The 25,601-nt window shown below is 38.4% G+C and overlaps 1 protein-coding gene across 1 annotated transcript in view; it reads left to right on the top strand.

The window, feature by feature from the left end:
* LOC136872564 (protein FRA10AC1) overlaps positions 1–24,202 on the top strand; it is an 89,780-nt gene extending 65,578 nt beyond the window's left edge. The window contains exons 4-6 of the mRNA XM_067146364.2: positions 6,912–7,077; positions 11,710–11,869; positions 23,745–24,202. Of these exons, the coding sequence (XP_067002465.2) occupies positions 6,912–7,077; positions 11,710–11,869; positions 23,745–24,037 (619 nt within the window). The 3' untranslated portion in view covers positions 24,038–24,202. The remainder of the gene's footprint in view (positions 1–6,911; positions 7,078–11,709; positions 11,870–23,744) is intronic.
* The last annotated feature ends 1,399 nt before the right edge of the window (positions 24,203–25,601 follow it).

The following is a 25,601-nucleotide window of genomic DNA, read 5'->3' as shown; positions in this document are numbered from 1 at the left end:
AGCATTAAGTTTCACGCGGTCCACAGTTAGTCAAATTCGGAAGCAAGAAGAAGACATTTTAACTTCAGTCGTACCACACAGATTTAAATCACCTGACCATAAGAACAGTTATTGGCAATACCTTATATAAACATAGTACAGTGCATATTTATAATGACTACATACAGAACACACAGCTTTTGTCACTCTCCACATCATACTGGCATTTCAAAAGAAAAAAATTCAACCACGAAGTTTGCTGTATAGGCGTTTAAAATTTTTTGCAAGGAGAAATAACACGATGGTCTGCAGATTCATATCATTTCATCACATGAACATTTATTGACAGTATGGTACTGTAATAAAATAATAATAATTACTATATACAGAACACTTGGCGTTATGTCACTGTCCACAGCGAACAGATGTTTAAAAAACATAAAACACAACTTAGGCTCTGAAGTCACAAAGTTGTCTTACTGACTTTTAAAAAACGTATCCAATGTGGTTTGTTTTCTGCTTCTTTGTCCCAAAGTATACAGGGTCCAATTGTGACAGGATGTTCATGACATTTTCGTCAACCTCAAACCTCGACACACAGCTTCTGTTTCCATCGCTTCCAATGCCTTTGCTAGGGTAGATGTGGCTGCTTTTTCTTTTTCTTCTTCCTCCACATGCTCTTCAAATACATTGCTGATTGTCTGAGGCTGACAAATAGCAACGTCATTATCACACTCTACAAACCTGTGAAATTCCTCAGGCTCTTCAGCGATTTCAACGAAATTTTCCACTCTATCAACAGTTTCGTTTTCCACTCGAAATGCTGCTTACAGAAGCAGTTACTAATCGTAGTTTGATCAACCGAGTCCCAAGAACATTTTAGAAAGTGCATAGCATCTAGGATCGTGATCTTCCTCATACGAGCACTGTCGATATTTGCCAACCTTTTCTGTACCAGCATTTTGCGGTACTTCTTTTTCACACAATGGATAATACCCTGATCGAGGGGCTGTAGTCGGCTCGTGCAGTTTGCCGGGAGAAATACCACCTTTACGTTCCTGATAGGTATATTTACAGGATGAGCAGCACACCAATCGATTAGCAGTAATATTTTACGATTTTTTTGTCCCCATTTTTGGCATTGAGTGCACGCAAAAAATTCTTCAAAAAGGGATGATGTCATCCAAACATTGCCGTTGGCTTTATATTGGCACGGCAAGCTCCTAACATTTTTGGAACATCGAGGCTTTATGGTTTTGCCGATGCTAAGTGGTGGCAACTTTTCTGTGCTGCTCTCGTTGCAGCAGAGCAGGACAGTTAATCTCTCCTTGCTTAGCTTCCCACCACGGCAGGTCTCTCCTCTGTGTGCGAGAGTCCTGTTGGGAAGTAGGCAAAAAAAATTCTCCCATTTCATCAGCATTGAAGACGTCGTTGGAATCGTAATCTTTCAGCAGTGACGGAAGTGTAACTGTAGTCCATGTTTCTACAGTCTTGCAATCAATACTGGCTGCTTCTCCTCTCACACATTTGTAAACGAGACCATGTCTATTTTTAAAACTCTCAATCCATCTGTTGGAAACAGTGAACTTTGTCAGTCCAATTTTGTTGGCAATTACTTCATGAAGTATAGTTCCATCTACTGGGATATTCTCAGCACGTGCTTGGTTGAACCACTTAAAAATCATTCTTTCCAACTTCAGAAACTTTCCTTCGTGAACTCTTTTTCTTTTTCCGTTTCTGTTTTGCTTATACGCATTTTCAATTTACCTCGGTTTATCACAATACTGTTCAAAGTGCTAGTTTTAACATTCATGCCAACTCTACGTGCTTAAAATGTGGATTCCTATCTACATCCTGAAGGATTTTAATTTTGTCATCATTAGTGAGTGGTTTCATGACCCTTTTCTTATCCATAGCTAGTCTGGGTACCGCACTACTGAACTTCTCACGATTATCCTATTAGTTCGTAAGTAGGCTGTCACGTGGCAAATAATCACTTTACTTCTTTTTAGCACTCAACACAATAAATTTCTAACTTCTGATTGGAATGCGAAATAGGCTACAAGCATAATCAAGCGCACTGGGTTATTCAACAATTTCACTGACAACAAAGACTTTTCCATAGAACAAAGAACAAAAAATAAACCACTTTTCCCCTTGAGAAAATCAAATGATCATAGATATGCCTCTCTTTCATGACCATCCACCAATGGCTGCACAGTTGCTAGAGTTATACTTCCGTTACACATTTTGTGGCGGTAACTTCCGTGATGCATAATTTCGGATGACTCCCAGCCATAAGCCATGTATGTCAACAGAAGGAAAAAAAAGCATGAAAACTGAATTCTTTTAAATCTAAGAATTTCATTTTTTGTTCGTATTGAAGTGAGAACGTAAGAGAGGTAACTTAACGGGTCCACCTTTTCAATACAAATAAATGTTATAATGTTTAAGTTACATCATATTTACTTGAACTAGTTTCAATGCTATTTAGTGTCATCTTCAGCCAAAATGTGAGAAATAGGCATAGGCGTATACATGCAGACATGTACATTACACAAAATATTACAACATTATCATTAACTAAGAGTAAAAGAGACATAAAATAGTGAATTACAAGTTCAGAAATTGTCAGTCATCAAAATAGTCTATGAAGGGTGAATCAAAATTGTACGAACATGAGTTAGGACTCAAAAACACAATCCCCCAAAAAACATACAACACAACAAAACACCCGGAAGTTTGAGATAAACTTGGCAGTTAAAGATTCAAAATTTTGCAGACACTCTTCCATTAAATGTCGCCTGCCACGAGTGTAGTACAAACATAAGTTAGGATTCAACAAACACAATCGTCTCAAAAAAATGCACATAACATTTTTAAAAACTTAGGATTGAGATGAACTTGGCAGTTAAAGATTCAAATTTGTAGATACTGTTCATTAAATGTCACTTCAAAACAGTCTATCAAGGGTGAAATAAAATTATAACAAACACGAGTTAGGACTCAATAAACACTATCTTTTAAATACATATAACACATTCAAATTTTTCGTAAGTTCGAGATGAATGTGCAGTTGAAGATTCAAACTTGTAGTCACTTTTTCATTAAATGTCACATAGGACGAGCGTAGTACAAACATGAGTTGGGGTTCGACAGACACAAACTTTTAAAAATGCATATAACATTTCTAAACCCAAGTACGAGATGAACTTGGCAGTTAAAGATTCACATTTGTAGTAATTTTTCATTAAATGTCACTTGTTGAGGGTGTAGTAATTATTTTCTTTTGACAAAAATACAAATTTCAATTTTTGTAAAACGTTCCTCTGAGAGCTTTGAAGTTGACTGCGCTATTGTCTGAATTCAGCGCTCCTAGCTGCAGTGGAATCTATTACTGTGCTTTAATTTAGCACTGTCCTGTCTTGTTCTAGTGTAAAGTCTTTGTTGTCAATCAATGACGCAAAACTCAACTTTAGCGAAGCTAACAGCTTGCCCCTTGAAGGCACAATATACTCGATGTTCGAGAATTCAAGGTCATTTCCTCTTATCGTGCAACTTTCTCCGACCGACTCGTGGCAAGGGTTCTTATCTCTGTTGGAAATCACATTCCGTACACAAGGGATGACAAAGAACATTTTCATTTCCGGGGAATATATGATCGTACTAAGTGGTAAAGGCAAAAAATCTTGACGTGATAAGAGAGGTATTTTTTTATACAGATTTAATATGAGCGTCGGGACTTCAAATTTACGATGTAGTAAGCGGGAAAACGTATTAATGAGGAATGCACTAACGAGGTTTCACTGTATATGTTTCCTCAGAGCAGCAACTAGGTTGAGTACAAGACCTCTTGGCTGTAATTTGTGAAGCAGTCGCCTTTCGGAAAAAATTAGATCAATTCTGCTTTTTCCGTTAGGAGCTATGTAAGTTACATTCTCAGCTATGTTAAGCAAAGTGAAGCCTTCGTCTAGTAAAAACTTGATCATGAAACTAAGCTTTATGATCAGGTTTATTGATTCTACAATTGAAATCACCACCTAGAATTATAATTCTGTCACCACTCACTGTTGTAACCGCTTTTACTAGCTTCTCAACTGCATCGTCTATTTTCCTAGCTGGGCTGATATAAAGTCCTATGATATTTAATTTCTCTCTTTGAATTAGCATACTTATAATTACTTTCTTTATTATCTCTATGCTGTTTTTGTAAAAGATGCTTACTCCACCTTCCGGTCTTCCTTCTTCTTTCAGGGTGGCTAAGGCATGTTTGCTGTATAGGTGAAGTAAACTTATATGATCTATTAAGAATGTTTCTGTGGCTATAATTATATTGAACTGTTGCCAGAATGTATCTGGTATTTGCAGGGTAAGTGACCTCAACCCTTCCACGTTCCAAAGTATAATATCCAGATTCCTTGCCGTAAACTTATTCTTTGATGTTCTGAAGTCTGGGTTATAAAGATACATCCAATCTGTACCTTCGAAAAATGACTTATTATTGTTTCTTTAGGCCAGAAGTTTGGGTCTTGTAGAGAGCTGATGTAACTAAAGTCTACTTCTATTTTGAAGGCTTTGTTGGTTCCTTGGGTCGGGAGCATCTCATACTCAGTATCTTCTTCAATGCAGTTTGTTTGGAGGAATTTTATTATTGCCTCTGGTTTCGTTTTTGCAGTCCACCCATGTATAACCATGCTTTCCTAGGAGCTGCATATAGTTGAATTTCCATGGTCTTTTTGGTACCAATCAATACGTTCCCTTGTTTATGATTATAATTATTTTCTTGAACTTTTGATCTCCTCTTTCTTTGATAAGTAGTCCATGATCCTGCATCATCATGAGTATCACATATCCTACTGTCTTCATTTTCTGATGCTGAATCTGGAGCTAATTTGTTTCCTTTTTTCGTGGGATAATTTGTACTGCTTTCTTTTAGAATTTCTCGCTGTGGTCTACTATAGATTGTTGGGGACTCACAATGACGGGTGGAGTTGGAGCTGGTCACTTTCCAGTATTCACATCTTGCCTTGTAATTTGAGGTGTGGGTCCCTCTATGATTACAGATTTTCTAGGCACTCTGCTTACTAGTTCTTTTTCTAATGTGACTCTTATCTCTTGTCTTATTCTTTCCTCGAGTCCATTTTCCATGAAATCTAAGATTTTCTGTATATTTTCTGCCATAGATTCCAGACATTTTTCATTTGATTTGTCTTCTTCAATAGTTGAGGTTTGCAGTCTGTAGTGCAATATTTTCAGAAACAGTTTGAGGATATGGCTCATTAGGCTGTGATCAGTTGGAAATGATTACATCTCTTGACATATACCCTTTTGGGGATAGGTATGAAACAAATTTCAGCCAATCAAGTGGACTGTATTCCGTTTGGTGTATGTTGTAAATGAACTGACAAATCATGCCATACACAGAAAAAAATTTGAATAGCAACATATAATAGGATATATACCAAATGATTGAGATGTCTGCAGGAAGAGAAGCACTGTTTTATAGGGTTGGGCAGACCGGAACATTCACTTGTTCCGCAACATTAGGAACTTGAGGCGGAGTGTTTCGGTACAGAGTGCCGAGACACGGGACACAGGACTGCAACTGCGTCCTAGAGAGAACTTTGAGAGGCAACAGGACATGCTCCGCTTCAGCTGGAATGTGCCTGAACCGAACGTGCTGTGCCAAGGCCGCACTAGATAGATTAGTTGGCCTTGGCTGTCTGCCTGTCGATACCGGCTGTGTGCCGCCCTGTGTTGGAGTGTCAACATTTTTTCATCCAGTTATATCTTTAATTCCAAAGCGACGACCCATATTTTTATTGGGCTTAAAAGTTTCCTTAAAGTCAAAATTAATGTTTAACGTCAATCCCCGAGAAAGTGTTGAGAGAAATTTTCAAGATATTAATTACTCACTAATTACTCACAATACAGGCCAATACATTCAACTGGTGAAAATATTCTTGAATTGGTTACTTTTAAACACCTGCACTGCCACTGTAACCGTGTTATGTGTATTTTATATTGACCGGAAAAATCTTAACCTAAAAGCAGCCTTTAACGTGATTATTGGGCGCGAATTTCAGTGTTCCGACTGTTCGTTCACGTTCCCTGCAGCTTTATGCTGGACCATGGCCATAACTACACACAGGCACACACCACACAGTACGTTCCGTACAGGCACACTCCCAGTTCCCACTGGCGCGGAGTATGTAATGTTGCCTCTCGAAGTTCTCTCTACACTGCGCAGTTACAGTCCCGCGTCCCGTGCGCCCGCTGCACAGTTCAGCTAGTAGGCGGAGGGCAGTGCATAGTGGCGCTTCTGATGGGACAGCGAGTCAGTGTCTCCAGCTCGCTTGAGAATGTTTCGGAACAATTGACACTTGGTGTTCTGGAACAGCGGAACATAACTGTGCACCGGCACCTTGTGCCGAAACATGGACATAGTGCCCAACCCTACTGTTTTAGAATATACTTAACTTGCAGTAAAATGGCAGGTTCATCATTCACTGAGGATATTTAAGTAAACCAGTTATCTGCTATGTAATGAATGTACTTTGTGTCTATGATGGATTCTATATTCGCTTCATAATATCTTCAGATTTGTTTCTAAATTTGTCAGGACAGTAAACTGATCAGTGTAGTTGGGTTTAAAGTTTCGGGATTGAATCCCAGGACAGTTGGTTGGCATTTGACTATTCTTAAATTTGCAAGATGCAGGGTGGTAAAATTTAATCCCCAACAAAGATCATTATAAGTGTACACTGTAGCATCTGTTATACCAGCAGTCTCTAAAAAAACAGTAAATGCAGGATAGTACTTTGCAGAGAAAATGGAGCATGTGAAATGTCTATTTTTATGCAGTTTGTATCCCTTTGCACAGCATAAACCTTAATTTCCTTTTCAAACTACTACTTTTTTTTTTTTGGCAGGTCCCGAGACAAACATGACATTGATGTAATTCGTGATAATCATCGCTTCCTCTGGGATGAAGATGACACTCCTAGAACATGGGAAGAGAGATTAGCTAAAAAATACTATGACAAACTCTTCAAAGAATACTGTGTCTGTGATTTACGGAAATACAAGGAAAACAAGGTGAGGCATCATTCCTCCTCTTAGTACTGTCAAAACAAGTCAGGATATTAATCTACAAGCTGAAGTATCTGCTTAGTAAAGGTACTTATGGAATGGATTATTTTGCAACATGTATACTTGCATAGTATTATAATTTATGTTATGTTGTCTTTGAGAAGAGAAAAATACACTCATCAAAATAAGTTAAACATATTTGCAGGTTACCCACCAGCATTTAATATTTATGTTCATATCATCAGTGCGACTACAATACCGCATGTGACTTTTTCCCTCACTTTACAGGAGGAACAAAAAACAATTCTTCTCTGGTAAAAAGAAATGTATACAAGGTCTCCCTTACAAACCCAGACCGTCCAGCAGTGTTTTTACTCCCAGGGACCTAAGCAGCTGTACGGGAGGCGCGCGCTCACCGTATTTTCATATGTAAAAGTTATTTTAAGTACGAGTTGGCTCGACATGTAATCGATGCATTTGTTCAGCAGTTTCCTGGTGAAGTGTCACCTTCACGAGCACAGATTCACGTAATTGTAAATAAATTTGAAACTACTGACTCACTGCTCAATAAAAACATGCACGCACACGAGCAGTTTTAACGGAGGAAAAGCTGGATGACATGGGTGTGAATTTTGAATGGTCACCGAATAAATCACTCACAAAATTTGCACAAGTAGGGGTTTCGGTTTCTTCTGCATACAGAGCTACAAAGCTGTTACACATCAAACCGTACAGGTTTACACGGGCCCATTGTTTAAAACCTGCTGATTCAGCCACAAGAGTGAGTTATTGTGAGTAGTATCTTGCATCATTGAATGATCGTTTATTCGACCCACAGCTTGTGTTCTTTTCGGATGAGGCCTGCTTTCGTCTTAATGGTTGTGTGAATAGTCAGAACTCTCGCTGTTGGTGCGTAGAAAATCCTAATGGTGTTTATGAAGTCCCTCATTATGAAGGATGACATTTCCAGCATCTTTTATAAGCTAAGATTTCATATAAGATTGTATACACGCTTAAAGCAGGGTGGCCGCGAGCGACGTAAGTTGGGCTGAGGCAGCTGCTGTAGCGCAGAGTACTAACACCGTGCGCTCAGTCTGGGTTTGCAAGAGAGACCCTCAGCCATTCTAGTTGTCACGGACGTTACGTGTTTACTAATTTAAAGCCCTTAACATTAAAATGTAAATGCATTTTGCAAACTTTTTAAACATGAAATGCAGTAAATGCTAATGAACGACATTAGATGGCTCGAAGCCTTAGCAAATATTAGGTTTTAAATATGTACTACTATGACCCATTTAAAACCGTAAGACCGTTTGGGCTTGCATTAAAATAAAGCAATGCAGTTTCACCGGCAATGACAATATTGTTTGGTGCCTACGAATTTATTATCTGAGCTACGCTTTTTCGTCAACTGTCAGCATCACCAGTGTTCACGGATTCTGTTTTTTTGCAGACTGCCTGTTGCGCGATATTACGGCGTTCCTTAAAAGGTTGAATACAAAAGAATTCCGATTTCATTCAACTTAGCAATCATGAAGCGCACTGTAGATCCACCGAAGTGAGTGTAAGTGCGGAAAGCTACCCTTCCACGTTCCGGAACACGCATTCTATTATGACGCGGAGCGGATACATTTCGAGTTGAAATTACTCTGTAACATACTATTGTTTTAAAATGTAAAGGCAGTTTTGAATTAAAAGTCTGAATTTCGGTAATGGGGCCTATCCTTGTAAACACTTGCCGCGTCACAAAGTATTCTAAGACCCATTAATACATACAATCACCTCGATTCACAGTTTACACCTTTCAAATGCAATGGAAAAAACTATTTCCGAAATGTATCCAACAAGGTGCATTTACAACGTTCAAATAATGCATTACATACATTACATTACATTACAATAAGGGGCGAAACATGTCTCAATTACATTACATTATTAGGTTTCTAATTAGAAATCAGTGCAAATCATTTTATTTATTGGATGGAAGAAACCATGGATTGAAGAAAAGGGTAATGGGTGGTCATTATCCAATTTGTAATTATAACATTTGAATAAGACTTTGTACTTCGAATTACGAAATATCCGTATTTCGAATTAAACAATTTAAATACCATGCAAAACTGTATCTCATGTTTCCGGGAACGAAAGCTTCTTCGAATTAGACGGGATTTTGAATTAACCGATTTCGAATTATGAGGTTCTACTGTACATTATATAGTTAACACAGTTATGCAGTAATACATTATTAGGTTTCTAATTAGAAATCAGTGCAAATCATTTATTTATTGGATGTAAGAAACCATGGATTAAAGAAAAGGTTAATGGGTGGTCATTATCCAATTTGTAATTATAACATTTGAATAAGACTTTAAAGACTTCTCTTAAAAAATACTACTCCTACAAGCAGACTTTGCTTCTGAAATCATAAATTCAGACACTCCCGGCACCAGAAGTCATACGCTATTTCATTTCGAATCATGTCCAAGTTCATTTATGTTGTTTTCAACAGAGGAATCTTCTTCATAATTAGAATATGATTCAGAACCACTGCCAGAATCAGATGAATACACATCATGCCACCACAATGTACTGTTCATACTTTGTGGCACTATTTTTGGAAAGGCAACTTGTACTTGTTTGACAAATTTTGATGTTAAGCTAACAGCTACACGTACATCATCAATTTTCTTGATATGATGTATTTCTCGTATTCCTGGTGCCGTTTGGACGTACTCCCATCGTTTGTTCAAGAATATTGAAGTTCCTTCTATCTCTTTCTTGGTAACAAAAATAACCTCAATTGACTTATATTGAGCTTCAGCGACTTTGAAGAATTCTTCAGCATTTGAACAGTACAACATCGTGATTTTACTGCTGTCCAGACCTTCATTTAACTTGCCCGTCAATGGCATCTGCTGCTCCTTTGCCATGGCCAGCTGCAAAATAGTTCCACTCAACAGTTTCCACGTTGAGATCATCAGGCAAGTGGCACATATTGAAAGCTGTATACTTGCTCTTAAATTGGGAAGAACAGTTATCTGAAAATATAATCAGATTATATAAAGGGGCATTCAAGTACTTGCTCTGAAAATGAGACACTATTGTCTTAATGAAAGTCCAAGCTGACTGTTTAGAATGACTCAGATAATCACTTACAACCACATAAGAAATTGTTCTGTCGTCAGACCGCAAGCAACAGGTGAAAATTGAAACTTGAGTGTGTTGTCAGTGAACTGACTGCACTTCATCTTGTGAAATAGCACTGTAATTCTCGGCATAGTCCACCTGCATCACTGCTTCACACCTTTTCAAATTATTGTTCTTGTCCTCAAAATAGCTTGCGTGCTCATTCTTTACGTACATGTGCATCTTGAATGTGGGAAGAGAGGTATTTATTTCTGTAACCAGCTCCTCTAGATTTGTTCTCTCTTCAACAACCAGCTGCCCATCCATTGGTCTTGATCCACTGTTTCCATTTAACTTCCTTTGAAAAGTCACAGTCAGTTTCCATCAGACATTTTACATCATAATTACATACGGTTCATTTATTTGTCATGCAACGCTCTTCACAAATATTGCAGCACATTTTCTGTAGCAGTGCCCTTGGTGTTAAAATATTTCCTTGATAATCAGGACAGAAAATATGTAGGAAAATATTTAAGATTTATTACCACTTATTCAATACAATCCAAGATGTTGACATTTAGGTCAAAACATTTTTCTAATTTTATTGAGACATGTTTCGTCCCTTATTGTGAGGCATCTTCAGTCATTAATCAAAACCTTATTAACTTTTGTCAGACAACATTTCAAACATTTTACAGCTATTATAAAAATGTTCATAAAACAACTAAGAATCTAATATAATGATGAACAATGTGTAGTACACTTAATGAATAGGACGACATTAGATGGCTCGAAGCCTTAGCAAATATTAGGTTTTAAATATGTAGTGGAAATCATATAAAATCATTTCAATGAAGATATACAGTACATTTAAATGATATTACAATAGTAGTTTCTAGATGGTACACTTAAAAATGGAGCTATCATAAGTGACAGTTGATGGCTTATGGCCGTAGTCAGAGTTTGAAATATAGGTAAAATAACATGTTAATATACACATATGAATAGGGTTGGTGTCAGCAAGGGCATTTGGCCAACATACAGAGCCAACGCCACTTGTGCGACACAGTTTGCACCCATTGACCCTATCAGATCTGGGAAAAGTGGTAAGCTGTGGAAGAAGGATAAAATTTGATTGTATTTTTTACTTTCATTTTGGGTTCATTATATTAATTTTATTTGAAAACATCCAAGTATTACACTTATTAGCCTGTAGTGTGATTCTCATGTGCCCAGACTTCAAATATTCATTAAAAATTCATTTTTTTTGGCCTAGCATCCTGATTTTTTTTAAACTTCTCAGAAAACTATGTTTAATCCAATTCTGAAAAAAATAGAAATGTGTGCTTCTGACTGTTAGGTATGGTTATCTTTGCATAGACTTTTATTTTAATAACTTTGGACAGTTTCTGTGCAATGACAATCCTGTAGTGGTTTTATCTAGTTAATGTAATATTGACCATTCTTAATGTTTAATTTGAATCCTTATAATTCAATGTATTTTATTAATAGGTGGCGATGCGATGGAGAACTGAGAAAGAAGTGGTTACTGGCAAAGGTCAGTTTTCATGTGCATCCAATCAGTGCTCTGAAGCAGATGGACTGAGCACATGGGAAGTCAACTTTGGTTATATTGAAAAAGGAGAGAAAAAAAATGCCCTTGTTAAGCTTAGTAAGTATTTTTATATTGTCATCATCATTTAAGCATCTCCAGTTTCCCGGGTGCGATGCAAGAGCGCTCTTCACTTTTGCCTATGCAAGTACACTTCTTCTTCAAACTTACACAATTCCACTCCTCGTCTTTGCAGAAAATCTTTAATTTGGGAGATCCATCGTGTCCTCGGCCTGCCCCTAGGTCACTTTCCCTCTAGATCTTTGTCAAACCATTTTCATGCTACCCTCTTCAGATTACGGCGCGAAATTTAACTTCGAGTTCGCCCATGTTTTAGGCCTCAGTACTTTCCATTAATGATTTTTTTGACCAATAAACAGGCGAGAAATGTGGCTTGCATGATAGGCATAATTACTGGTGCAGTTCGCATGAACCTACCTGTGGTATTATAGTTAGGAAAGATCGCTGAAAGCATGTAAATAAGCATAGGTTGTAACAGGTCCGGTCACATAATCAAGTAAGCTAATCACAACGCTCAAATACAAAAATGATACCAAAATACATTAATTCCCAGAAGATGTAATGAAACAGACTTGCACTCACAAAAATAAAGTGTCACATCGCACACATATAGGTTACGTACTGTACACACAACACACACACAAAACACTTAAATTGTCATTTCTTCAGTCACAGAATACAGTAGTCACTTTGTAGTGAAAAAGTCTTTAATCGTCAGTTGTTTTTTATTTTGTTGTGCCTTAACACGGTACAGTGCTCAGTATTTACAACGTTCTGTAGTTCGCTGCTGTCTGTGTCATACGCAGTAATATAGTCTCAAATTTTGTCGAAGGCGGCTAATGCTTCTGCAAACGTTGGCAGTGGTTCAATTTCGTCTTCGTCTTCCCCCTCGCTCGCAATCTCATGCACTGCACTTGCAATGGCTGTGGCAGTAGCATTATCACACAGCTGTTCTATGCTCTTTACACCACAAGTGGCGAGCTCACTATCGACTGTAGAGTATGTCTCGAAGTTAACCTCTCTCGGCGCGAGCTTCTCCCAGTCCTCACTGATAAGTTGTTCTTCGCTGCTGGTGTTGGTATCGTTCGTGTCTCTGCTTTCGCCAAAGCCACATTTATGAAAACAATTTTGAATGGTGGAGGGCGAAACGTGGAACCATGCTGACACAACAAAGTGGATTGCCTGTAGAATACTGAACTTTGTCTTCACTTCTTTCCCGGCGTCCAACATACACACAGCCCTTTGCACCAGCTGCTTGCAGTAGTACCCTTTAAAGCACTTTATCACTCCTGCATCCAGAGGCTGAAGGACACTGGTACAGTTCGGGGGATAGAAAATAACTTTAACATTTCGTAAGAAAGAAAGTTCCTGCGGGTGGGCGGCACAGTTATCTACAAACAAAACTATTTTTCTCGCTTGAGCACCCATAGAAGCATCCAGTCCATGAAGAAATTCCAAAAAAAAATGTCTGTGGTCATCCAAGCTTTACCGTGACTAAGTTGTCACACCCATCTCACTTGTCCACAACTCTTCTCACACTACACACACAGCACGCTGAACAAGATTCACCACCCTTGTTGAGCTGAGACAACTTAAAGATCAACCTTATTCAATCGCCTAACATCAGGTGTCCCGGCCTTAGACAAAAAACCTTTTGATGGTCTTGCCAACCTCACATAACATCGGACCCGGACTTATGTGTCTCCACTGAATATCAACAGAAGAGTGGACAATTTTACTACATCGTTTTGTCATCACATTCAGACTTTTATGTTCAATCATCAGACCAATTTTATTGCATAATACTCGCTCATTTCATTAGACTATAACGCTTTTATATGTCATATTATATCATATTTTACCAATTTTTCTTTTAGCCTTTAAGGAGAAAAGCAGTCTATCATTTGTAGTTTGCCATGCAAGAATTATTTATACAAATTTTGTGATATGTACTTTGCCCACTTGTGATTTTTTAGCTGATGATGACGCAATAAGCGTCGAAAACCGGTACTAATAATATAATAAATAATATGTTGTGAACATCTTGTACAACACATTTTGTATTGAAAAGGTTGAACCTTCCTTAATTCTAATTGTAAATCTCAGTTCAATACGGGAAAATGTTTTTAACTTATAATTTTTGTCTCCATGACAAGATTCTCCTTTAAAAATCCAGTGTGCGATCCGGTAAACAGTTGAAAAATAGGCCAGTTTCATCCACGTTATATATGTTCTTCGGTTCGTATCCTTCAAGCAGCTCTGGGGGATTTTTCCCTCAATCTTCCACAGCCGAACTGTCAACTGCAGCACTCTCGCCGGTGAGCTTTTTATACACCAGCCCGTGACGCTCCTTAAACCGGGAAATCCATCCATTCGAAGCGGAAAAATTTTTGACACCCATTCTTGCAGCGATGCTTCGAGCTTTTACGCGCAAAATGTTACCATCCACAGGAATTCTCGACGCCCGAGCTTGCTGATACCAAGAAAAGAAAACTGCTTCCATTTTGGAATATCTCGATTCCTTCCCCGTTTTTCTATTCTTTGCGGAGGATCCACATTTTTTTACTTGTTCACGTATCTCTTGTTTTTTCGCCATTATTGTATTCAGTGTCGAAGCAGGTAAGCCTAAACGTTTCGCGATGTCAACTTTTTTTTTTTCTGTTGGATTTCTTTCAACTTCCTCTATAATCTGAACCACCTGGTGCGAACACTGCGGCGAATATTGTGAAAGGTATCATGCGACACACTGTACACATAGACTTGAATCGTTGACGTCCTTCTGTCGTAACGACTAGCCTGCTAGCACTTATAATGTATTGTATATTCACTTTTACCTTGTCTGTATCATTCTCTCTTTTGGCTATTAGCTGCAATAAATATTTTATTTATACTTTCCTATCTGGGGGTGTTCTTGGCCACTTATATTTTCCATGATCACTATTGAAATTTTAATTTATACAAGTTATATACATACAGTAGAAGTCTGTTATTTTATTTGGTATAGCGGATTGTCGTTATATCTGATTTTTCGTAAAAGTCTGATAAATCTCCCACACATTAAAATAGATACGAGACGGCAATTAGTTTGTTTAAAACTTCCGTTTTCGCATATTTTCATTCTACGGTTTACTCAAGTCCGAGACAGCATGAATGTGCGTGTTCAGTTTCATTCTGAAAACGTCGAGTAGTATCACTCCAGTGGGTTCTGTGGCAAACGTTTCAGTTTTTCATATCTCAAACAGCGTCACCTACTGTAACTTGGAACTAGCCTTTATGGAATGTGATGATGATGCTTGTTGTTTAAAGGGGCCGCATAACTAGGTCATCGGCTCTTTCTGGAATTATAACCAGGCACGAGAAAATACAGTGAAATCTCATTAGTGAGTTCCTCATTAAGACAATTTCTCGCTTAGCACATCGTAAATTCGAGTCTCCCATTCACATCGTATTAAATCTATACAAAATTAAGTCGGTTATCGCATCACAAATTTTCGCTATTACTGCTTTGTATGATCACATTTTTCCAAGCCTTAAAAATGTTCTTAGTCATCCCTTGTGAAAGGAATGTCATTTCCAACACAGATTAGAGCTCTCGCCACAGGAGGCAGGTCGGGAAAAGTTGCACGATAGCGGCAAATGGTCTTGAAATCCTGAATTTTACCGGGTAAATTACACCTTCGGGAAGCAAGCCATTAACCTCAGGAAAGTTAATTTTACTCTTTGGTTTTCATTGGTATTGCTGAATAATCCAGTAAACCTGTATGTGCTTGTATTTTGCATTCCATTCAGAAATTAGAAATTGTTGAGTGATACTGTGAAGGGTAAGGAATATTTGTTGCGTGATAGCCTATGTACGGATTCAGAACACATTCGTGTGAAGTTGACTAGCGTGGTGTATATTTGTTTTGTGATATGGTTATGGCTACTGAAAAAGTCGTGAAATAGCTGACTAGTGAAGACAAAATTAAAATTCAGGAAGTTGACAGGCATCCGCATGTTTCAACGGCGGCACGTATGTTGATAATAGCATCTTTGATCGAAGTGTTGTATTGAAGATGATGGTTATTCTCTCGCACATGGCTAAGTTTAACCTCCAAATAATTCATGCCCGAAGAGTGTGACCAGAAAACATGTTTATTTACCCACTGGTCTGAATATAAAGCTTCAGCTGACATTTGTTTTAGGAAGAGAGTGTGGTCTGCAATTATGCTGATCGATACTTTTATAGGCCCCAGTGCAATTTTGCACACCTTTTACTACACTGTTATTTAATAATCCCCAGTGCAAAAGGTTTCTGTATTTGTGTGCTCATCTTTTTCACTTCTTTTAATACTCTCATTTCATCTTTAGAAACGGTAGATAGCCTATATCTTTCACTGTACCCGTACATACACAATGCAAAATGCATGCATATCGAGGAAAAAAGCAAACATATCAAGCGTTTACATATAACTGTTGGGTAGTTTTTGTGTATTCAATAGTACGTTTTTCTCACTTAACACATTACCTTTCGTTATCCTATGCAGAAACATCCTAACGAGGTTTTATTGAATGAACTAACCTCTGAAATCAGTCATCCACTGTGTGCCATATTTTGAGGTGTATTATATTCTTACTTAATTTTGGTACATAGCATTAAAATTAAGCAATCATTTACTTCAGCCTTTATTTCGAACGAGTTAACTACTGCTATCAGCCACGTTATTTACGCATTTGTTACTCTTTTCATTTCAAATTGTGTTTGCACAACATCAGTCGACAAGTATTACTGATTGACACCGACATTGCCTTAGAGTTTGTCGACGAGAGAGCTCGGTAGTACACACAGCAAGAGAACTATACCGAAGATGATCGATCGCATTCAGTATAATCGCTGGAATGCATAAATATTGATAATGGAAATAACGCACGCTTAATCTCTCATAATAACGGATGTATCAGTGATGGGTTCTCACAATCACCGGAGGATAGTGCACTGTTTAATATAGGAATTTTGAAGAGACTCACAATAGTGGACTTATACTGTATTTACATATTTATTTTCTTTACTACATGGATGGTAAAAGATTCCAGAGATGATCAGACAGTGCGTAAAATCCATTTATATATGAGGTTGTTCCGGTGAAGGGGGGAACGAGAGTAACTCTTTGGCCTCCTTTAACAGAGCAGTAATTAAGCTGCAGGAAGTGGAAAAGGGAGAGATGTGTGTGGTCTGTCAGGGATTTCTTAAGGAAGGCTACGTCTATTTGTTTACATAACGAGTTCACTGGTGGCAATAACCTGGCTGTGTTTAGAGGGATGTGTTTGTTTATTATATGTTCTGCTCATCACTGGACACCTAGTTTCCTCTTATTTCCTGTTGTCGTCGGGTGCCAGGAAGGAAAACCCTGTAGTATGGGCTGCATCAGGAAAATATAAGTCTTTGTACTTCTTCCTCCCGAGAGACATCTACGGACAAAACCTAGTGCTCTGTATGCCTTACACCTCACTTCCTCTAGGTGCTTATTCCATTTTAGATTGTCCATGATACGAATACCGAGCAGTTTGATGGAGTTAGAAGGCGGTAGTTGGATTCCACATAGAGCAGGTTGGTTCTGGAGTGGTTGTCTAGCTCTGCTTAGTCTTATATATTTACATTTCTTAACATTTATACACATTTTATTTACATCACACCACAGAGCTATACCGCAGAGAAGTACGAATGGCTTATATTTCCCTGGTGCGGCACATACTACAGGGTCTTCCTTCATGGCACCCGACAACAGAAAATCAGAGGAAACTATTTGTGAGACATCCGTCTGCTCCAGAGAGAACTGCCAGTCATCAATGACTTTTGTTAAAAGTTTTGTGTAGGATTTTCCAGGAATGAAGCTGTGCTGGTTTGAGTCCAACAGGTTTCTTTTCTTGAGGATGCTCTCCTTGACTTGCTTGTTGAGAAATACATGTTGTGTAGAGGGAAAAGAGTTGTCCTTGAATAAAGCATGTTCTCTTCCTCAGGAAGGGCAGAAAGTTATTTTTAAATTTCCTGTTGAAGGTGTATGCAGTTTCTTGGGGGGGGGGAAGAGAATGCCGTACCATTATGTTTAAATACAGATGAAGCTCTGTTGACACGAACCTGCTACGCATGCGTAGCAGGCGGAGAGGTGATACTCCCACGTGGCGCGTCCCAGGTGGCGGATAGGGGGATCCTAACCGGCTTGCCGGCGGACTTGAGGGAAATAAAATACCTCTCGCGGACCAAACACACCCCTCCTGTGGGTGGGGGAGGCTGACGAATAATACACCCACGGTATCCCCTGCCTATCGTGAGAGGCGACTAAAAGGGGCGACCAAGGAATGCTTGTATTAGAACCATGAAACTACTTTTGATTAGTATCATCACGCGCGGAACACCATTGGTCGCTTTTACTTGCGAGTAGTACCACTCTGTTAGGTACTCCATAGTTTTGTGATTCGTAGCACTCGAGTGGGGTTCTGTGTGGGTTTCCAGTACCCGTGAGTTGTGCCCGTGTGTGCAACACCACAGGCCTGGCGTTGCCTGTGAGTTGTACCCGTGTGAGCAACACCACGCGTCTGGGCGTAGCCTTTGAGTTGTAGCAGTATACGAGCGACACCGTAGGTCTGCGTTGCCAGTGATTAGTACCCACTCAGTAGGAACACCACGGGAATACCGGCGCCCGTGATTAGTACACCTAGGTGAGGAACCTCATCGGTTTGCGTTGGCTATGAGTGGCGCCATTGTGTGAGAAACACCATAGGTCTGCGTTACCTTTACGACGTACAATACTTGTGAGTAGTACCTTAATGTTTGGAACACCGTGAGTTTACGCTACCTTTGATTAGTACCGCAGCTTGAGAAATATCATGGTTCTCCTTTACTACCGATAAGTGCCATTAGCATCATTGTGCTTTATAAGTGGTCCCTTGGTCACTAATACTATTATATACAATCTTTTTTGAGTCTGATCCACTGTTTTTTGTTTTGTTTTTGTTGTGTTCATGTCTATCCATTCATTCTTCATGACATTTTTTTATTTATTTTTTTAGTCAGTGGATGCTATTCATTTTTTTGTTATCTCATTTCGTACCTTTAGGGGCCGATGACCTCAATGTTAGGCCCCTCTAAACAGCAAGCATCATCATCATCAAGCTCTGTTGCCACTTTTACGTCTGAGAAAAGCCCACAGTTCCTTGGAGTTGCTGTTGAGACTATGAATATGAGAATCGTAGGAATCTTTGACAGATTGTTTAGCCTTGTTACTAGTAAGCCTGTACTTCTCCCACTCACAGTTGGGTTGCTTTCTTTTCCATTTTTGGTACAGGCGATCCCTCCTTCTAAAATCTCTCATACTATCTCTTTGGTGATCCATGGAGATTTTCATTTGCTGGGTTTTTTTTACTATTGGTGTGGTTTCTTCAAGGCATTGGAAGAAAATTTTCTTCCAGTCCTGCCATATCTTGTTTATGACTGTACTGCCAGTGAATTTTGAGGTGAGAACAGGGAGGTGGTGTGATAGTAAAGAGTTTAAGATTATTCCAGTTTATTCGGGGAAAATTATAAGCTGTTCTGGTATGGAGTTAGGGGGATGGTTTTTTTTGGGTCAGTGTTGCAAGAATTGCCTGATGGCCACAGAATCCAAGAATAATATTAAGGGATTGGACAGATTGTGTTACGTTACTTCGGAAAGGATCAAGGGTTGAGTGTGTTGTTTGCATAATATGCTTAGCTTAGAGTATTAACTGATGAAGGAATAAATCCTAGGAAGTGGAAAGGAATCTATTGTCTGAACCACATAATTTCTAGATTGAAATCGACAATATGAATGGCATCTTAATTTTGTTGTACATGTTGCACATGCTCGAGAGAGGGGATTAGTTCATCATTCATCTCTGGGGGTGATGTAGGGGCGCGATAAACTGATCCAATAAGGAATTTGTGTTTGTAGCATCTCACTTCTACCCACAGTGCTTCAGCTTTTGTCTCCAGGTGATGAACTAGAGTTAGGTGTCATTCTGGCTTGGCTGCAACTAGAACTCCCCCTGCACAGCCATGGGATCGGTCCTTGCTTAACAGTATTAGTGATTCACGAAGCACTTCCAAGTCATTAATTTTGCTGTACTACCACGTCTCACACATACGATGGTCCGGTCAAGGCTTTCAGGTGATGCGTTTATATTTTGTAACTGTTCAGGTTGCATAATACTGCTCGCATTGCAGGCGAAAAGTGATAGATTTTTATTTACATTTTTTTCATTTAGAATCATTCACTAAGTCACTGGGTGTATCACTGGTAACTCTAAAGAATTAGCTTGATAACGGCAGCATTTTACACTGCCAACCTAACCCTGTCCAGGAACCGATCTTTATTTTGCTGAAGTTAAACATTATAAGGTTTGCACAGGTTCTATGGCCATTTAGCGAGCAGTTATTACAATGGACAAATAATTGGTTCATCGTACCACTATTTCTGCAAATTGTGCACTGTTGAGGAATGGGGTTCAGTTCGATGTCCCCAATTAGGGCAAGTGCCAAGCAAAATAGTGGCCGGTCAGCTACAGGCAGTCTGACAACACCGCTCCATCCCTTTGCCATGGCCAACCTATGGCTGCCAGTCACAGACTTTCAGCACTGCACCATGACAAACAATTAAGGGTACATTTTTCACTCACCAATAGTTTTTCCGATAGAATTGTGTTTTCCAGGTCTCCAGGAAGCTTATCTGGAGCAATTATAGCACTTTTGGAGTATTGCACTGCACTCGTTACCACCAAAAATATTATAATACTGCCCATAACACTTAGCGTCACTTCTACATATGCCACTATCTTTACTGTATCGGAGAAGGTTAAAACAAAGATGTTTGCATAATCTATATATTAACAAAATTAACGAAAACTAGTGTCAGTCAGTCCGGCCGTTCTATCCGGTCGATTCTTCCTTTTTTAATGGAAAGATATCCATGCACAGATTTGTCGTGAGGTACTATAAATCACTTAACTTCTGCCTTTCTCAAATTACCGGTATTTTATTTTTTTCAATTTTTGTCTCTTTGAAGCAATCATATCTTTGGTTCTGATTGAGGCACGGAGTTCGTTTTGGCCTAAGAACAGTCTGTGGATCAAGCTCTTTCATTTCAGCTCTTAACTGTTCAAATTGATAGATTCTGAGAAAAGTTATGAGTACATTTGTCTCCATGACGAAGATCTTTGAAGGACTTTTCAACAGTTCAGCGCATAGTGTTGTTCCAAGGAACGTTTAATTCAATTTCTTTGTGTGATGTATTTTCAAGTGTTTTGTTGACATAATATTACATTCTATTACCACAGCAGATCATGTGCTTTATTTCATTAACTCGAAACTTTGCAAATACATCTGTGAGGATAGTAACGAACAACACCATACTTTGTACATTGCGGGCGGGGAAATTGCTAGTGTATTCTAAATCAATTTTGTCATGAATAATTTTCCTGTAAAACCAACCGTAAGAAGTACACATTGAATGTTATCTTTAGGCCCCCTCTGAAGTTTCTCCTGTTGAATTTTTTGTACAACGTTAAGCTAAGATCCCACACGCTCTTGTTCTACACTTAAATACCAAAGCTTTATGAAAATCCCTCTTATCTGCTTTCCCTTGATGCTGTAACAGACAAAAATTGAACTGAACCTGACAGGCTTCTTCTTCTTCCATCTTCCTTATCCAGGGAGCTCCTGTGTCGAGCTATGGATCATTGGCCTCCATCAACTTCTTGCACCTCCATGGAGATAACAACAGATGAGCGTTGCTTTTGGGGTATTTCTTAGATCTTTGTTCTGATCCACTTTGTTACTTATTTGTCGTATCTGGTATAAAAACCATGTATGTCAATCCCTTAGTCCTCTTTCCTGATACTGGGTTGGGATGAGGTGAGATGATGTTGTATGGCATGTTTTTACAGCCAGATTCCCTTCATGAAGCCAACTTCAGTTGCAGAGCTAATGAAGATGAAATGAATGATGGTGGTGAACAAAATTGGATAAGGAGTTGGAAGGAATTGGCTGTGGCCTATGAATAGAGACTGTCGTGGCATTTACCTGCAAGTGAAAATGGGAAAAACACAGAAAACTTTTTTTCAAGGCAGCCTAAGTTGGGATTTGAACCCTCTTGTCTGCTGAATGCAGAACTTGGCTCCATAACCATAGCATGTTAACATGCGTGGTCGCTCCACTCGGTCGTAAAGAAGAAACATATCAAGTTAATGTTGAAAAATACAGACAGAAAGATGATTTTATGTACAGGATTACCCAGGCCACCATAGAGTAGCTCATTTGGATAGAGCAACGGACATGAAATTGGGAGGTTGTGGGTTTGGATCCCACTGCTTTCGGTTGGCTCTTTTTGTTTTGTACTTAACATATCTTCAGACTGTCCTGGTGTTTGCCTGGAACTGAAAATGGGGAAACCACAGAAAACCTTCCTGAAGACAGCTAATGATGGTAGGGTTTGAACCCTCTTGTCTCCCGAATGCAGAATTTGGTTATAAGATATTAGTATCATTCCTTATTGACAGTTTTTCACTTTACATTAGAAAAGCTTTTGTTATATCCTCCTGTTCAATACATGTATCCATCTTTTGATGGAGTGATTTTTAATCAAACATGTTTCGGTTCATTTTGAACCATCTTCAGTGAAGAAATATATTAAAAGCTACATGAATTGGTGTTGAGAGAGTATCGTTAAAACCATTGAGAAAGATTATATAAAAGCCAAGTGAGACATGATTATAAATCTAAAACAAAGAAGGTTGTTACAAGGTTGGAAACCTCTATGTCTCAAAGTTTTTTATGTTATTCTGAAACTAGGATAAAATCACAAATTAAAAATTTGGAACAGTCCATCTTCAGTGTCACATGTTCATAGTCTGGAGGGCAACAGAATCTAGTGAACATAGGACAAGTGAAACAAAGGCCAGGTACGGCGTTGTGTGACTCAAATAATGGAATCCGTCAGTATCATATAAAGTCCAGATGTAATCTGTAATGGAAAGAAGGTGAATGAATGTATATAAAAAGCTTGAACTAAGAGACAAGAAACAAGAATGAAATGTAACATGTGATTTACAGAAATTAAACATTTGCCCTCTCGAATGGCCTGACTTTGTTGGTTTAGAGGTCTCGTTTCTGCTAGTCGTGGATGTGGCCGGTTCAGCTGTGTTTGTATGGTGGGAGTAAGGGAGGGAAGTGCAAAGAGGGTGTGGAAGGGGAGGGGGTGGGGCAATGTTGAGTTGAAGAGCCGGAAATGGGGTTCATTCTTATTATAAAAAGGTTGGCAAATAACTTGGCTCGACCTAATATGTTTAAAGTTTATTTAGAGTACAATGTGGTTGTGAAAATTCAATGTTCATTGACTTGACTTGGCCGACAACAGGCAGCTTGCACGCACTCTACAGCGTGATGGCAGTAGCATCAGACCTGTATCTTAGATCCTGGAGGTTGTGGGTTTGGATCCCACTGGTGTCGGAATGGCTATTTTTGTTGTGTACTTAACATCTATTCTATGTGCTGAACACGATCTAATATATTGGAAGTTAAAAATAATTATTCATTGAGTTGGCCCACAATGGGCAACTTGCACGCATTGTACAGTGTGATGGCAGTAGTACCAGACCTGTAGCTTAGATCCTTTCCAATAGAACAAATATGATCTAGGTCACCATAGCTTAATCGAATAGATCAACTGAAGAAAAATCAGGTGGTTGTGGGTCGTGAAAAGTCAATATTCATACCCTTGTTTTCTTTCATCCTAGTTTGAACATAATTATGTTTAATCTTGGAATATAATTTTGGTATAACCCTGCCTCTAAAACATCATCTTATTTTTTCAACTTCTATAATTTTCTCTATTCTGTGCTAATTTGATATTCTGGTATATTACAGGATTGTGTCCAGAGTGTTCAGACAAGCTGAACTACAGTCATAAAAAGCGTGAGGTTATCCGAGGAAAGAGAAAAAGTTCTTCAAAAAGTGAGGCTGATGCAGAGGTGCATAGAAAGTTGAAAAAGACTGATACTGATGAAAGTAATAGTGCTGAAGAAAAAATTGTGAACATTAAAGAAGAACCAAGTGAAGAGCAAGATGAAGGCAAAGTATGGAGAAAGGTTGGCCAGGATGCAGAGGAGAAGACAAGGGAAGAAGAATTTGAAGAGTATTTAGAAGACCTCTTCTTGTGAAAACTTGCCGAGAATATTGGGTGTGCTGAAAGGATACAGGTAGATAGAAATATTCTGCAAGTGCTAACTTGTGTCCAAGTTTGGAAAGTAATACTGTATGTATTTAATTGTATATAACTGCACTTCTTATGCATACTCTGTTAAAATAACAAAAAATGTATGAGAGTACTGTCACTGTTTTTTTGAAGTTGTCTTGTTTGTAATGATAATACAATTCAGTCAGTTCGATAGACCCTACTTTAGAAAACCTTGATTATCCATTACTCATTTAACCCTTTGAGTGCCAGCTGGTGTTGCAGATTCCTCTGCATAAATTACCATGCTATTTTATCTGAAAATGCACTCTCTTCATTTATTTTAAATATGTCAGGAACTACTGGGTATATCTCTATTAATTTTGAAGCTGAAGGATTATTTTACAAACAAGAACTCTTATCCACCATGTGAAACATGAGCTGTTCCTAAAGGTGAAAATATCACTGAAAATCATGGTGAACGCACAAAGGGATATGTAGACCAATAATGACTCATGTTTAGCTTCCTGTCTATTCCCATATTCAGGACCTCAAAACTACATGCCCTCATTTTTGTCACTTTTGTAGATTTCAACTGTTTGAGTCTGGAAGATGGTGAGCATGTTCCATAGAAATGAATGACTTGCTGGACATACATTAGTAGCTTCCTTCTCATTTGTTTTTAGAAGATGATGTGTAAGGAACAGGTTGAAGTGACTGATGGGGTTCAATATTTAAAGCCCAGATGGTTCAGAATGTGAAAAAGTAGAAATTGCCTTTATCACCACCTATTATTTCCTCAAAATCATAGATTTTTCATATGATTCACAAACATTCACAACATGAGAAATATTGTGATCTTCACTGTCATTCTTATGATCCAAACCACAGTCATCAGTAATGTTTAATTCCAGTAGCTCACCATCATTAGATTTAATCAAATAACTGTAATCTTTGTTACTTAGGTTTCTGGTGGATATCATTGCTTGTATACATTCACTATTGACAGTGCTTCAAAGAATATTCTGTCCTATTCCATGACCCTCAAATCAAGCTATGGTCAGAAGAAGGTAAACGTGACCTTGTAGTTGGCCATGAAACCATTGCAGCATTCTCGGATTTGTGACAGGAGAGCAGTCTTAAGAAAATTAATTGTACCACAAGACTGTATGTGGCAGGTTTTTTAAAAATCTTTCTCTTGGATTAATATTGGCATTCTAAAGGTTAACATTCTGCATATTAACCATTGTCAAAATTAAGATAGTGATTTATGGAGGTTTACAAAAATTACTTAAAACCTCTCTTTCTGTTACTGCTTTTTGGGGATTAATATAACCACCTGAGACCGGAATTTTTTTGTTACAAATATATTGTTACTTACTAAATTATCTTTTATTGATCTATGAAGGTTCCACAGCACCACCTTATAAATTAGTATAACATTTCAATAGATTGTAATAAACATTTTTGTAATGTCCTCAGTGGAGCACGTTAGATCACAAGTTATTACAAAAATGTTTTGTCTATCAAGATGGTTTTAGAATCATCTT

Source organism: Anabrus simplex, chromosome 4 (assembly GCF_040414725.1).
Source record: "Anabrus simplex isolate iqAnaSimp1 chromosome 4, ASM4041472v1, whole genome shotgun sequence".
Taxonomy (NCBI): Eukaryota; Metazoa; Arthropoda; class Insecta; order Orthoptera; family Tettigoniidae; genus Anabrus; species Anabrus simplex.
The sequence above is the reverse complement of the archived record's forward strand: the minus strand, read 5'-3'. Positions and strand labels throughout refer to the sequence as shown.